Source organism: Schistocerca cancellata, chromosome 9 (assembly GCF_023864275.1).
Source record: "Schistocerca cancellata isolate TAMUIC-IGC-003103 chromosome 9, iqSchCanc2.1, whole genome shotgun sequence".
Lineage (NCBI taxonomy): Eukaryota > Metazoa > Arthropoda > Insecta > Orthoptera > Acrididae > Schistocerca > Schistocerca cancellata.
The window spans coordinates 409,134,410-409,149,439 of NC_064634.1; the positions used below are offsets into that span (position 1 = coordinate 409,134,410).

The 15,030-nt window shown below is 38.7% G+C and overlaps 1 protein-coding gene across 6 annotated transcripts in view; it reads left to right on the top strand.

Annotated features, from left to right (window-relative positions):
* The window catches only part of LOC126100235 (testin), a 107,372-nt gene that overhangs the window by 36,209 nt on the left and 56,133 nt on the right, over positions 1-15,030 (top strand). For 5 of the 6 annotated variants that reach the window (XM_049910814.1, XM_049910812.1, XM_049910811.1 and 2 more), the window contains 5 exons: positions 742-896; positions 10,005-10,065; positions 14,060-14,408; positions 14,499-14,708; positions 14,793-15,023. In XM_049910814.1, coding sequence (XP_049766771.1) covers positions 742-896; positions 10,005-10,065; positions 14,060-14,408; positions 14,499-14,708; positions 14,793-15,023 — 1,006 coding nt within the window. The remainder of the gene's footprint in view (positions 1-741; positions 897-10,004; positions 10,066-14,059; positions 14,409-14,498; positions 14,709-14,792; positions 15,024-15,030) is intronic. The other variant, XM_049910815.1, reaches the window with a different exon arrangement.

Consider the following 15,030-nt stretch of genomic DNA (forward strand, 5'->3'; position numbering starts at 1 on the left):
TGTTTATATGGACCTGATCATGTTCATTGATCAACTGCCGATGGCAAGAAAAATGTTTCTGAAGAAGAGGAATTTGTTAACATCGAATATAGATTTAAGTGTTAGGAAGTCTTTTCTGAAGGTATTTGCATGGCTTGTAACCATTTATGAAAGCGAAACAGGGATGATAAACACTTCACACAATAAGAGAATGAAAGGTTTTGCTTAACTTTTGGACCAGTAGAAAGCCAGCCAAGTTCTCAGTGTTGTTTATGTGCCGGTTGACTTCTTGGCACTGCATTTATTTGGTGAGTTGTTAGCTTTACTCATTATCATCACTTTGTGTGTGCCTCCATGATGTTTCGTCTGCCATCATGATGTGTTCATTGGAGATGGATAACAAATTTTACAATTTAAAATTTTGCATACAATAAATAATTAGCAATATATCAATGAACTATGCAACTCTTGTATATTGGCAGAGCATTGTTTTTAATAAAATTTGGATCAAGGCTGCTATGCATGACAACTTATTTTATTTATCGTGTTATCTTGCAATCAAAGATGATTTTGAGTGGCAGTGAGTGAATTGGGAGTGAAAATAGACTTGTGGTTGAAGACCTGCTTTTTATGTCTGTAACTGCTTCTTGCATTGTAACTGCAAATAGCACAGTTGTTATAAAAGTACGTGTATTTTGTCATCATGCTCCTGAAACAGTTTTTCTTCCTCATTGTAGTATTTATTTTGATCATTGTGTGCAGGCAGTGGAATACATGAAACAGCTGCCAACAGCAAAGTTGCCAATCAGTGGTAGCGATGGTGCCTTGTATCGACGTCAACAACTTGAACGACAAGTACCAATACATGACTTGGATGCCAGCCGTTGTCACAATTTGACTCCACAGGAGGTGGAAGGGTTTGTTACAGACTATAATTAAACTTTATAAACAAACAGCGTGTTTTAAGAAGTATCTATAAATTAAACTCCTCTGTTGCACTTTTGTCTGTAAATGCAAAGCTTTTATGTCTATTCTGTAGTTATGTTGCTAGAGTGTGTGTGTATGTGGTTTTTCTATTTCACATTTCCTGCTGCACTCAGGACTATGAATTTTATTATGCTGCAGAATTAAACAGTTCTGATATGCAGCAGTGTTGACACTCAGCTTAAGCTAATTTGGTGGCCTTGGATCAAAAACTGTACTGTAAGTGGTTGTTAGAGATGATAGTGCTTAATGCACACAGTGTGTAGATATTAATTAGTTACTGACATGAAAATAGTTGCAGCATGGAAGAGTAAGAGGCCATGTGCTCACTTTGTAATGCAATATCCATTTGCCATGCTATTCTCCAGAGTTTTGTTGAAGAAGGAACAGGCAGTAAGGACAGTTAGTTGTTGCAGCCTGACTCAACCTAGTATGTGGACACTCCAGTTTGTGCATTATTGTTGCACTACTGTGTTAGGAAGGATGTCAGTACAATCCTACTTGAAAGCAGGCAACACACGTCTTGTCAGAGGTAGATATTTTGTTGTGGTACTATTTCCCATTCTTAGGTAGTTGCTTCAGTATTGATTCATCTTCCCTAGACACTTTTCATCTTCAGAGTGCTCTTCATTACACGTAATACATTTTTTTCAGTCAGTGAATTCATTGTGCGAATAATTTTTATGCTGATCTGCAGTATTGGCTGTTTCCTCTAGTTGTTTCTTCCCCTCTCAATCATTTCTACATCATCAAATTAGTTTCATTTCATGCCTCTTCATAGCACCAGGACTCATCAACTGCAATGATCGTAGAAAATAAATTCTGGGTAAGTTAGGAGCTATTCTTTCAAAGTATAGCATGCCTCTGCTTGACACTCTTCCAAAAATTTTGGGTATCATCTTGTACATTTTTGTTTTGCAGTGCATTCTAATGAGTGCGAGTTAGACATATTTAGTTAGCCAGTTTTACACTGCATTTTATTGAATGGCCACAAACCATTTGCTACCACATGATATTTCAATTTTGAGCGTGAAATTGAGCCTATTAGTTAACATGACTGTCAATAAATCTCGGCTGCTGAGTTCCTTGTAATGTTTTAGAGGTATGTGCTCATAAAATATTAACATAAAAGTCTGGAGTACACTTTTTTGTGATTGATGTGGATAATAAATTGCTAAAGATTAAGTTCACAGTTCATTGCTTGCTTGTATTTGCATGGTATTATCTGTTCTGATACAGTTGTTAAATTTATAACAACCATTGACTTGCATGAGATAGATATCTTTAGGGACAGAAAAAAATGATTTTATTTTTGCCAAATTTGGTGTTTTGCTAAATTTTGTGATATTTTTTTGCCAAATTCAGTGGCTTCTTTTGCCAGATTTGGTGTTGCTTTATTTTGTGTTGTTTTGCCAAATTCAATGTGTTTTGCCAAATTCGATGTGTTTTGCGAAATTTGGTGTGTTCTGCCAAACTCAGTGTTGATTCTGCCAAATTCGGTGTTGGTTCTGCCAAATCTGATGATTTTTTTGTCAAACTCAAAATTGTTTGTCAACTTTCATGTTCTGTACCATATTCTGTGAATTTATTTTGTTAAGATGTGTGATGTTCTTTGTCAAATTCAGTGGTACTCTATACCAAATTTGGCACTATTTTCATCATCAAACACAACTTATTTTAAGAATATACATGAACTTTGACTTTGAGGAGACTAGATGACAAAATGCAATTTATCATTTGTGTCCTCAGAATTATAACTTTTTTATACAGCAAAATCTCAGATTCTGTGATATCACATAAAAATGGCAAATTTCTTATTATTTTGCAACGAAACAATAATTTGTGTTTTTTTTCCAATTTATCATTTTCATTAAATTTTCCTGTCCCTAGATACCATTCATTATATTCAACTGATTTTCATTCATTCCAGAAGTGTTAATGATTTGACTGCATGACCCTTCTGTATTTCATTCGAACTATTACAGTTCAGCATCAATTATCTGAATGTTAGTCAACCACACTACAGCTTCACTGAACCATTATTCGCTTGGGCATGCTGCCTTTCTCACTATGGCCTTGCCTCCCCTTCGTTCCCCAGCCCCCTCCTTCCCCGCACTAATGCCGAGTTACCGATGATAGAAACTGTTTGCAGCCTGCTACAATCACTTGAACCAACTATACAAGGAGGAAAACTGTGTGCCGATTCTTCAGCAGCTGATTCTTTCAAAATCAGACTAAGTGGCATGTTAAGGGAAAAAGATTATGCTCTTGAAAACGTTTACAATACTGACAAAACTGTGCCCAATTGGAAAGCTTGCCAAGAAAATTTTTTGCATTGTATTGTGAATTAGCAGCACTTAGTCTTAAAATAAGCAAGGATCATATTAATGCTTTCGCTTGTGCTAATACTACTGGTAGCCACCCATTGCATAGACTTCTCATTGGTAAAAGTAAGAAACTGCATTGTTTCAAAGGCTTTCATATGTCTGTGATGCCTGTTGTTAACACATCACAAAAGAACACCTGAATGTATAATACGATTTTCATGCAATGGATTGAGGAAGTTTTTGTGCCCTTTGTAAAAGCTTATAGGTTAAAGAATGGCAAAAGGGAGAAAACATTACTGCTCCTGACAATGTACCAACGTGACCATCATCTGATACCTTAAATGAAAAGAACAACTTCATAAAAGTGATGTTTTATCAGCTACTATGAAGTCTTGACTACAGCCTGTGGCTCAAAGCATTATTTTAGAGCTTGAAATGGTATTACAGGAAAGAACTGATACATAAGTTATTGTTAGAAAGAGAAGAGGGGGGGGGGGGGGGGGGGAGAGAAGTAAGTCTGTTTCAAAATCATAAAAATCCGATTTGAAAGCTGTATCCTACATGAGTAGAGAAGCCTGGGATAAAATTTTGGGTATAGTGGAAAGTCTGTCTAATTGAAAATGACAACAGAATAATATGTCAGAAATTCTCAAAATCATGCAGGATAGCAACATTGTGAACCTTGTCACTGATAAGGCTGACTGTGCTAGTATATCGCATCAACTAGTGATCCAGAAAATGAAGATGAAAATATACTGGCTGCTTCTGAAGAATTTACATTTTTAGATACTGCTTGAAGAATTTACATTTTTAGATACTGCTCTGTGATGGATGGAAACACAAGATGCAAGCAATATTAGATACCTGTGGTGGAAAAAGTGTGTGACTTAGCTACTTGTAAGTTGGTAGGCCTGCTTAAGACACCAAAAGTAAAGGATTTTTTTTATTTATTTTTTTTATTTATTTATTTTTTTTAATTCTGTAAGTATGTACTGTACATACAAAATGCATATGAAATACATATTTTTTTGCTTACTAGGTTGTACTACATATATTCGTACCATGTTTGCCTCTCTAATAAGAAAAGAGAGTCATGTTAGTATAAATATATGTAGTCTTTACCGGCAAATAAAACTATACAGTTAAGTTATCAAAATAAACCAGTTTTTCTAAAAACCATGTCTCCCAACTTGTTCAGATAATAGACACTTTACTGTATTAGTGTATTTTCATTTACAAGGCATCTACATTGAAGTACACAATTTCTGGATGTTATATCAGATTATTGAATAAAAATATGATCTACTTATTGTCAAGTTTGAAAAGCACAACATTTGAGTTTTCATAAGAAGAAGATAAAGAGGAAAGAAAATTGAACAGAAAATGAAGGAATTTGTATCTAAGTTCTTCTGGAGGTATTTAAAATGTCCACTTTGTACATCAGGGCTGTTGCAACACATCAACGATTCAAACAAATACATTCTAGAGACTTTATGTAGCTGGACATGTTCTCCTCTTGACTCAAAATAGAAACCTTACAATGTAGTAGCTGGAGAGATTAGAGATCAATAGTTTAGTTCATGCTTTTGTAATAAAAAAAGTACCCACTAGAGTTTCTCCCCCTGTAGTAAACAAGGGGTGTAAATCAGTCCTGTTGAAAAAGCATCTGTGGCTGTAGGCCATGCAGCTGTGAAAAGGTGTAGAACAACAGTATGTCCATAAATGAACAATATATATCAGTTTTTTTATGTAAAGGTGAACGGTAAGGTAATTAATTGGATTTATGAGGTCATCATATTTTCAGCTTAGGCCTGCCACATAGCCCTTGTTGCTGTTCTTATTCGAAGGGCTCTACGCATTGTTCTCTGAAAGAAGTTGACAGCCAGTTAGCACCTTCACTGTAAATGCAAAATCCAAACAATTACATAACAACTTGCTTTTTCTTGGAAATGTATCTTTGCATAAAATGCTGGTATTATATTTACAGTGTCTGGCAATTCTTGTAGATATTTGAAACTCTGTGGAATGTGGGAGAAGAGAGCTATTTACATGGGTAGTATCCAGAAAGATATCATCAGTCAGGCTGTGAAAGCTTCAGAAATAAAGTAGAGAATTTTTTTCTCATCAAAACTCCAAAATTGATATATTTCATTGTAGATAGCCTGTGCAAAATATATTACATAAATTTTCATTTATTAAAGGGAAATAGGTTTCCTATGTCAGATTTCTGCTTTGTGTGGAAGGAGGGAGGCATAGTAGCAGCAGGTATGCATAGCAAGCTACCTAAAAGTGAAAAAAGACAGATGTAAACAAAGGGTAAACTGTTATTGTTTCAAAGGTAATCATCATAGCTGTCAATACTTTTACACCACTGTAAGGCAAAATGGGCAATGCCTCCATACAAAAATGTTTTCGGTTGGCATAAGAACTATAATTGTACCCAAGTATGCACCTCTTCATCTAAAGCAAATTGACAGCCACTGATGTCTTTCGTCAGGACTCTGAAAATATGGAAATCGTCTAGGGAGAGATAGGTACTGCATCTAGGAAGTGTTAAGTGTTTTGCAGCAGGCAGGTAGGCATTACCCTACAAGAGAATGGTGCCATCTGTCAATATCCTATGTGTTTGGACATGATCATATGCTTGAACTGTTGCATTGTGTCCGCTTATTGCTGTGTGTTAATTTTAGTATCATGTTCTAGAAAATCAGCAGCGAGCCCATGCAGTCAAACAAAAATGTCATCATGACTTGCTTAGAGTTTGCAAGCACAGCTTTAGATTTTTTCAATGAGGGTGAATCCATGTGCTTCCATTGTTGTCTCTGATGCTTCGTCTCTGGGTCAAAATGCTCACACCATGTTTCATCTCTTGTGACAATACAGGACAGGACACAATATTCTACATCATGATACCATTCTAAGTGCTGCAGTGATATTGACATTCCATTTAAATTCTTCTCCTCCATCGCCCTGTGGGCAATCCAATGCAAACAGATTTTCTGGAACTTCAGATGCTCTGTCAAAAAAGCATGAGTGGCACCATGACCAATTCCCAACATAGCAGAATATCTTCCATTGTCTGCTTTTGGCTGTTTCTGATGGCAGCATTTCCACAACAATGACTGAAAGAGTCGTGGGTCAGTGACTCTGTCCTGGTCAGGACTTCTGTATTTCAGTGACGCTCAACTTTCTCCGAATCATTTATTCCATACAGACACAGGTGCACATGATATACTTTGTCCATCATACACAGCAGACATTTTGGGCATGAATTTCCCTTCCTGACAATCCTTCTGTAGTCAAAACCCACACTACCCCTCACTGTTCCCACCCCCAGCCTACACACATCACACACACGCACACACACACACACACACACACACACACACACACACGACTTGTTGCTCATGTTGTGTCTAACAGACAAAAGGCTCAGTGGTGAACATTCACACTGTTCTTTCCTAATAGAGGGCACTTCTATACGCACACCTACCTGTGCTACCAGCACCTGCACAATGCTTGTTATGTAGTCTGTCTTGTTTTCTTTTGATGAGCCCTTTTAGTATGGGTGCCTAATCTCTAATGTCTAGAGATTAGCATAACTGATAGCCTCAGGAAGTCATATGAAGGATTTCAGGAATAAAGAATCAATACTTGAAGATTTCTTTGTGTACATCTACATCTACATACATACATACATACATACATACATACATACATACATACTTATATAATACAGGGAAACATTCCACATGGGAAAAATATATCTAAAAACAAAGATGATGAGACTTACCAAACAAAAGCGCTGGCAGGTCGATAGACACACAAACAAACACAAACATACACACAAAATTCAAGCTTTCGCAACAAACGGTTGCTTTGTCAGGAAAGAGGGAAGGAGAGGGAAAGACGAAAGGATGTGGGTTTTAAGGGAGAGGGTAAGGAGTCATTCCAATCCCGGGAGCGGAAAGACTTACCTTAGGGGGAAAAAAGGACAGGTATACACTCGCGCACACACACACATATCCATCCGCACATACACAGACACAAGCAGACATTTGTAAAGGCAAAGAGTGTGGGCAATGATGTCAGTCGAGGCAGAAGTACAGAGGCAAAGATGTTGTTGAAAGACAGGTGAGGTATGAGCGGCGGCAAATTGAAATTAGAAATTAGCGGAGATTGAGGCCTGGCGGATAGCGAGAAGAGAGGATATGCTGAAGGGCAAGTTCCCATTCCACCAAGAGTGTCTTTCCGCCATCCACCTAACCTTCGTAACCTCTTAGTTCATCCCTACGAAATCCCCAAACCACCTTCCCTACCCTCTGGCTCCTACCCTTGTAACCGCCCCTGGTGTAAAACCTGTCCCATGCACCCTCCCACCACCACCTACTCCAGTCCTGTAACCCGGAAGGTGTACACGATCAAAGGCAGAGCCACGTGTGAAAGCACCCACGTGATTTACCAACTGACCTGCCTACACTGTGAAGCGTTCTATGTGGGAATGACCAGCAACAAACTGTCCATTCGCATGAATGGACACAGGCGGACAGTGTTTGTTGGTAATGAGGATCACCCTGTGGCTAATGTCCGCCGCTCGTGGTCTCGCGGTAGCGTTCTCGCTTCCCGAGCACGGGGTCCCAGGTTCGATTCCCGGCGGGGTCAGGGATTTTCACCTGCCTCGAGATGACTGGGTGTTTGTGTTGTCCTCATCATTTCATCATCATCCCGGAAAGTGGCGAAATTGGATTGAGCAAAGATTGGGTAATTGTACGGGCGCTGATAACCACGCAGTTGAGCGCCCCACAAACCAAACATCATCATCACCCTGTGGCTAAACATGCCTTGGTGCACGGCCAGCACATCTTGGCACAGTGTTACATCGTCCGGGTTATCTGGATACTTCCCACTAACACCTGTCGGAACTCCGGAGATGGGAACTTGCCCTTCAACATATCCTCTCTTCTCGCTATCCGCCAGGCCTCAATCTCCGCTAATTTCTAATTTCAATTTGCCGCCGCTCATACCTCACCTGTCTTTCAACAACATCTTTGCCTCTGTACTTCCGCCTCGACTGACATCTCTGCCCAAACTCTTTGCCTTTACAAATGTCTGCTTGCGTCTGTGTATGTGTGAATGGATATGTGTGTGTGTGTGTGCGCGCGCGAGTGTATACCTGTCCTTTTTTCCCCCTAAGGTAAGTCTTTCCGCTCCCGGGATTGGAATGACTCCTTACCCTCTCCCTTAAAACCCACATCCTTTCGTCTTTCCCTCTCCTTCCCTCTTTCCTCACGAAGCAACCGTTTGTTGCGAAAGCTTGAATTTTGTGTGTATGTTTGTGTTTGTTTGTGTGTCTATCGACCTGCCAGCGCTTTTGTTTGGTAAGTCTCATCATCTTTGTTTTTAGATATACATACATACTTAATTACATACTCCACAATCTGGTGCAAGGTGGAGGATGCCTTTCCTGTTCCACTTGCAAATAATGAGGGAAAAACAACTGTCTCTATGCCTCCATACAAGCCCTAATTGCTCTTATGTTATCTTCGCAGCCCTTATGTGAAATGTGTGTTGACAATGGTAGAATTGTTCTGTAGTCAACTTCATATGTTGGTTCTCTAATTTTTCAATAGTGTTCTGCAAAAAGAAAGTCATCTTCCCTCTTTCTGGAGAACCCTGAAGGATAAGGGGTTTATTTGTTGTCATTATAGGTTCTTTTTTGATTAGCGTGTGGTTTGAAGTTTGTTAGTCAGAACACACTTTGGACATACAGCCTCAACACAAAATAAATACGATTGCTCAGATAAATATTAATCAGTGACTGGTTTTTGCCCTAGAAGTTTATACTGTGCCAGGTTTTATCAAAATCAGTCAGCTAAGTGACAGTAGATAAGGAGATTATTACGCATATGTTTTTGCGCTCTGCTGGAAAAGTACTGTACAATGTCTGACACAAAAGAATTAACACTTATCCTGAAAAATCCATGTATTTGCTACATATGTTCAGTTCGTGGGTGGCACGTTCATACTAGGACGCACTGAAATCCACAGATGTCACAAATCATTCCTTCCACTGTTTTAAATATTTCTGATTGCTGTTTTCCATGAAGCTGCACAGGAACTCACCACTTAACATTTCTGGGGGAAAATGCAGTCCTCTCTTGCATACCATCCTTTCACTATGTCCCAACCATATCCATTTTTTGTCTACCTGTATTCCCATTGTAACTCTTACACCGAGTGAAGTAACAATTACTTATTTTGGTGTCATATCTCAGTATTTAGTGCCTTTTTCCATAAAGTTGTATTTCAATTGCAACTATGTGTGCCTGTATGTTTTACAGTTTACCTGTTGAAGGGCTTTTCCTTTTACTGCAAATTTTATCTTTCCACTCCCGGGATTGGAATGACTCCTTACCCTCTCCCTTAAAACCCACATCCTTTCATCTTTCCCTCTCCTTCCCTCTTTCCTGACAAAGCAACCATTGGTTGCGAAAGCTAGAATTTTGTGTGTATGTTTGTGTTTGTTTGTGTGTCTATCGACGTGCCAGCGCTTTCGTTTGGTAAGTCACATCATCTTTGTTTTTAGATATATTTTATTATATATATGTTTTTATATTATTATGTTCTTTCAATTTTTTGTTTTGTCAAAGTTTTTTTCCTATAGAAATGTCACTTGATTACATTTTTTGCATGATATTTATTTTCCATGCATAGGCTGAAGAAATATCTTGACAATCTAAAGAGCAATGTTGTTGGACAAGGACGTGTCACCAAGGTGAGTGAATTCATTTCGTATTCATTCATTCATCTTTAACAACAAGATTTACATAATATTTGTAGTGGTGAAGTACTAATATTATGCTGAAAATGGGTTAGTAAGCATGGCAGAATAAGTGTAATGAATCACACTCATATTTTGTGGTGCTTTAGCATATTATTGTTATTAAGTTTGTGTGTTTCTGTATATTCTGTAACTGTTGCAGTTCATTTTACATAAAAATGCACTGGTATTGATTAATGTATAAATCCACAGATTGACTTCTGCACTGTAATTGTGTTTTTTGCAAGAAAATTGTAATGCCACGATACCTTAATTTTCATATAAAATGTGACGATTTGACGCATAATGGAAGAGTTCTACCAGAATCACAGGTGGTAAATTGTTCATACTGTGTGCCCATCATCCAGTCTATGCTCTGTTCCATGCAGTAGATAACTATAGCTAAAGATTGTGTATAAATTTATAAGATAAATAGTGCAATTTTACTTTTGGTTATTGGAATTTAAAAAATAAAACAAATATCTAATTCAAGAATAAAGTCAGAATTGAGTATTAACTATGCTGGACAAGGAGGAAGAGTGTTTTCTCACCAGCCAATAAAATAGAAACATCTCAGATTTAAAAAAAGGAGAAATATCACACCAAACCATAGATTATGAGAGAGATGAAATGTAGGAAGAATGCTGGAAGTAACAGTGAGATAGAATTTGTGATTAACATTCTGAACTGCCAGCATGAGATGCGAGCGACCACTAGCTCAAAGACATAAGCCAGTTTTCGAAAAAAATGCAAAAACTTCATTACAGTGAAAAATAGGTTATATAGCTGGGGAGGGTGGGGCAGGAACCAATAATAAAAATTGTATTAGAAAGAAGGCAGAGAGAAAATGGATATATAGTTTTAGAAAGAGTGATACTCAGATTACAGACTGCTACTCTAGTTTCAGAAGTCATTGAACAAACTAAACAAATATACAAGGCATCTTAACAAGAAAGATCAAGATTCTGTGAGGCTACAGAAATTCTCATTTGGGGGGGGGGGGGGGGGGAATTACAAGTTTGTCCTGTCCCAAGTGATTTTCCAAGATACAATACATTTAATGTACATTTTTGATAATTGTGGTGTTATTTTGAAGGAACAATGTCAGAACACAACGAATAGCTTTTTTCTGGACAATGACAGGATGTTCTGCTTATTACATGTAATACAACACACTTCCAACAAGTTGGATCTACTCCAGTCTCCACCAGAACTTCTGTAATTGATGGGGTATGCAAGTTCCTTTTGGACATCTGGAAACAGCACTGCCAATTTGTAATTATAAACTTTCATCTATTGTCTTTCGCTGGAAGAAAAATGTTTAAGAATTCTGTGAGATGATACCCTGCATTTTTATAATTGATTCTCGGCTCCAGGCCACAGCATCATGTGTGTAATAGTATAGTAAAAACAAAATAATGAATTTCTTCTATGTTTACTTTTTTGTGAGGTTTTATCCAGTTACACGAAGAGAAAAGTATTGCCAGTGGACATATCTTTTTTCTGCAATTGCATATTCATTTCACCACCAGTGTGGCATAGGCCACAATGCTTTTATCTTTTGGTTAATAAAGACAATGAGTATGAAACAGCTGTGCACTGCCATGATACAATTTTGAGTTATATAACTATTCAAATTATGTCTGCAAGAACATTACAATTAACAAATTTCAGAAGCATAATTTCTTCTCAGTGTATTACACTTAATGCTCACATAGTGTAACAAACATTAAATAGCAGAAGGATGTTTGAGTCACAAAAATGATACTGTTCAACTACATCTTTTGTGTTTGTTTCTACCAAAACATAATTAATATAATCACATACCATTCCTTCCATGCATAATGTTAATTTGAAGAGCCAGATACAAAAGCAAGCAGTTGTTTTTCTTTTCTTTTTTTGTTTTAAAACCTTGCTTTTGCATTAACAAGCAGCAAAGCAAGCTTTTTTCCATTACTTTACATACAGTCATTTTTTCAGCACAGATTTCTACGCATTATAGATGTATTATACTTTTTATCACTGTTTATTCATTTTAAAGTCTTCATTATTTTGGTGGCATACATGACTATCCATAAACTGCCGCATATCGACCAATGGGTACACTTAGTCCTCAAAGCTTATTGTCACAACCACAATTTTTTCCAACACAAGACAACACCAGAATAGAATACCTGCATCTCAAAATCTGGTCTTGTGGGTGGAGAGGAAAAATCATAGCTTGTTAGCATGAAAAGAATAAATAAAATAATAGTGAGTGGGCAGTACTGCTTCCCCACATGTGATCGTGGATGCACCAGTCTCTGATACACCAAGATTTCTAGATCATTCTTGCCACCTCTGTAATGTTGACTTGTCTTCCTGAGAAACTACGAGGTGCATTCAAGTTCTAAGGCCTCCGATTTTTTTATCTCCGGACTGGAAAGAGATAGAAACATGCGCATTGTTTTAAAATGAGGCTGCGTTCATTGTCAATACGTACCAGAGATGGCAGCACCGTACGGCAAATGGAATTTTACCGCCAGCAGCGAGAATGAGAACTGTTTTAAATACTTAAAATGGCAACGTTTTCCTTACTTGAACAACCTGCAATCATTCGTTTTCTGAATTTGCGTGGTGTGAAACCAATTGAAATTCATCGACAGTTGAAGGAGACACGTGGTGATGGAGTTATGGATGTGTCGAAAGTGCGTTCGTGGGTGCTACAGTTTAATGAAGGCAGAACATCGTGTGGCAACAAACCGAAACAACCTCGGGCTCGCACAAGCCGGTCTGACGACACGATCGAGAAAGTGGAGAGAATTGTTTTGGGGGATCGGCAAATGACTGTTAAACAGATCGCCTCCAGAGTTGGCATTTCTGTGGGTTCTGTGCACACAATCCTGCATGACGACCTGAAAATGCGAAAAGTGTCATACAGGTGGGTGCCACGAGTGCTGACGGACGACCACATGGCTGCCTGTGTGGCATGTTGCCGAGTAATGTTGACGTGCAACAACAGCATGAATGGACTTCCTTTTCGTCGGTTGTGACAATGGATGAGACGTGGATGCCATTTTTCAATCCAGAAACAAAGCGCCAGTCAGCTCAGTGGAAGCACACAGATTCACCGCCACCAAAAAAATTTCGGGTAACCGCCAGTGCTGAAAAAATGATGGTGTCCATGTTCTGGGACAGCGAGGGTGTAATCCTTACCCATTGTGTTCCAAAGGGCACTACGGTAACAGGTGCATCCTATGAAAATGTTTTGAAGAACAAATTCCTTCCTGCACTGCAACAAAAACGTCCGGGAAGGGCTGCGCGTGTGCTGTTTCACCAAGACAACGCACCCGCACATTGAGCTAACGTTACGCAACAGTTTCTTCGTGATAACAACTTTGAAGTGATTCCTCATGCTCCCTACTCACCTGACCTGGCTCCTAGTGACTTTTGGCTTTTTCCAACAATGAAAGACACTCTCCGTGGCCGCACATTCACCAGCCGTGCTGCTATTGCCTCAGCGATTTTCCAGTGGTCATAACAGACTCCTAAAGAAGCCTTCGCCGCTACCATGGAATCATGGCGTCAGTGTTGTGAAAAATGTGTACGTCTTCAGGTTGATTACGTCGAGAAGTAACGCCAGTTTCATCGATTTCGGGTGAGTAGTTAATTAGAAAAAAAATCGGAGGCCTTAGAACTTGAATGCACCTCGTATAAATAGTTACGTAATTGTGGATACTTGTTTCAGGTGTCGTTATGTGTTGAATAGTAACTTGCAGTTATGTATTGCCTATTGGAATTTCTGTATATCTAAGATAACAGGCTTCTGTTTTGGATTGTATTGGAATTAGTTGAATGAAATACTTCAATCACTGTTTGGTATATTTTTGTGTTTGATTTATAATTAGTTGTAGCAGAAGTTAGAGTGAAAACAGTATATAAGAAGTGTAATATGTCTGAATTTTTGCAGGTGCCATTACTCCATGCAGATGTGAGGTGGGCATCAGAAGCATTTGGCCAAAAATCTCTTCCAGCATCGCACTCAGCAGATTCCATACGTGGCATTCCACCATCTGCCTTCTCTGCTCCTCGTCCATTCCACCCAGCAGTGCCTCATATGCCAGCTGGCACAGAAGATGACGATTTTCCACCACCTCCCCCACCACTTCCTAACACCATGCCACCAAATCTGAAGAAACCGAGTAACTTTGCACCAAGTTGGAAGCCTTACCATAATCCTGAATCTCAAACTTCATATTCAGAAGCTCTTCCAGGAAAACCATATACGTCATCAGAATTTGAAAGGGCTGGTCCAACAGGTAACTACACAATGAAATCGAAAAGTAGTTTTCTTTTATAAAAAAAAATATTGCAAATAAAATACTTTTTTTTTTCTTTTTTTGTTGCAGATCGTCTGTCACAGAAAGGTAATAGCCAACAATCGGCAAGTGTGGGTCGTCAGCAGTTTGGTACGTTGCCTGGTGAGAGTGTCTCAAGCTTGCCAGCAGATGCCAGTGTATCACATACACTGCATCCTGAATCTCATACTGCCTACTCAGAAGTTGTTCCAGGAAAACCTTCATTTGCCTCAGCTGAGCATCATAGGTCTGGTTCAGGAGGTAACTGTTTAAAGCAAAAGACAAGATTACTAGATGTCTTTGAAAAGCTAATGGTTCTTAAAGTAATTTCACATTTTTTTCCAGTAGCAGATCCTGTTTCACAGAGAGGTCAGCAACAAGGAGATGTTGGGCATCAACGGTATGATGTTGGGCATCAACACTACGGACTAATGCCTGAAAACACTTCTGCAACTTTGCCAGCAGATGCCACGTTCGCTCACACAATGCATCCTGACTCTCACACTGTGTATTCAGAATCTGCCCCAGGAAAACATTCAGCCCTATCGCCTGAATACCGCAGAACTGGTTTACGAGGTAACTC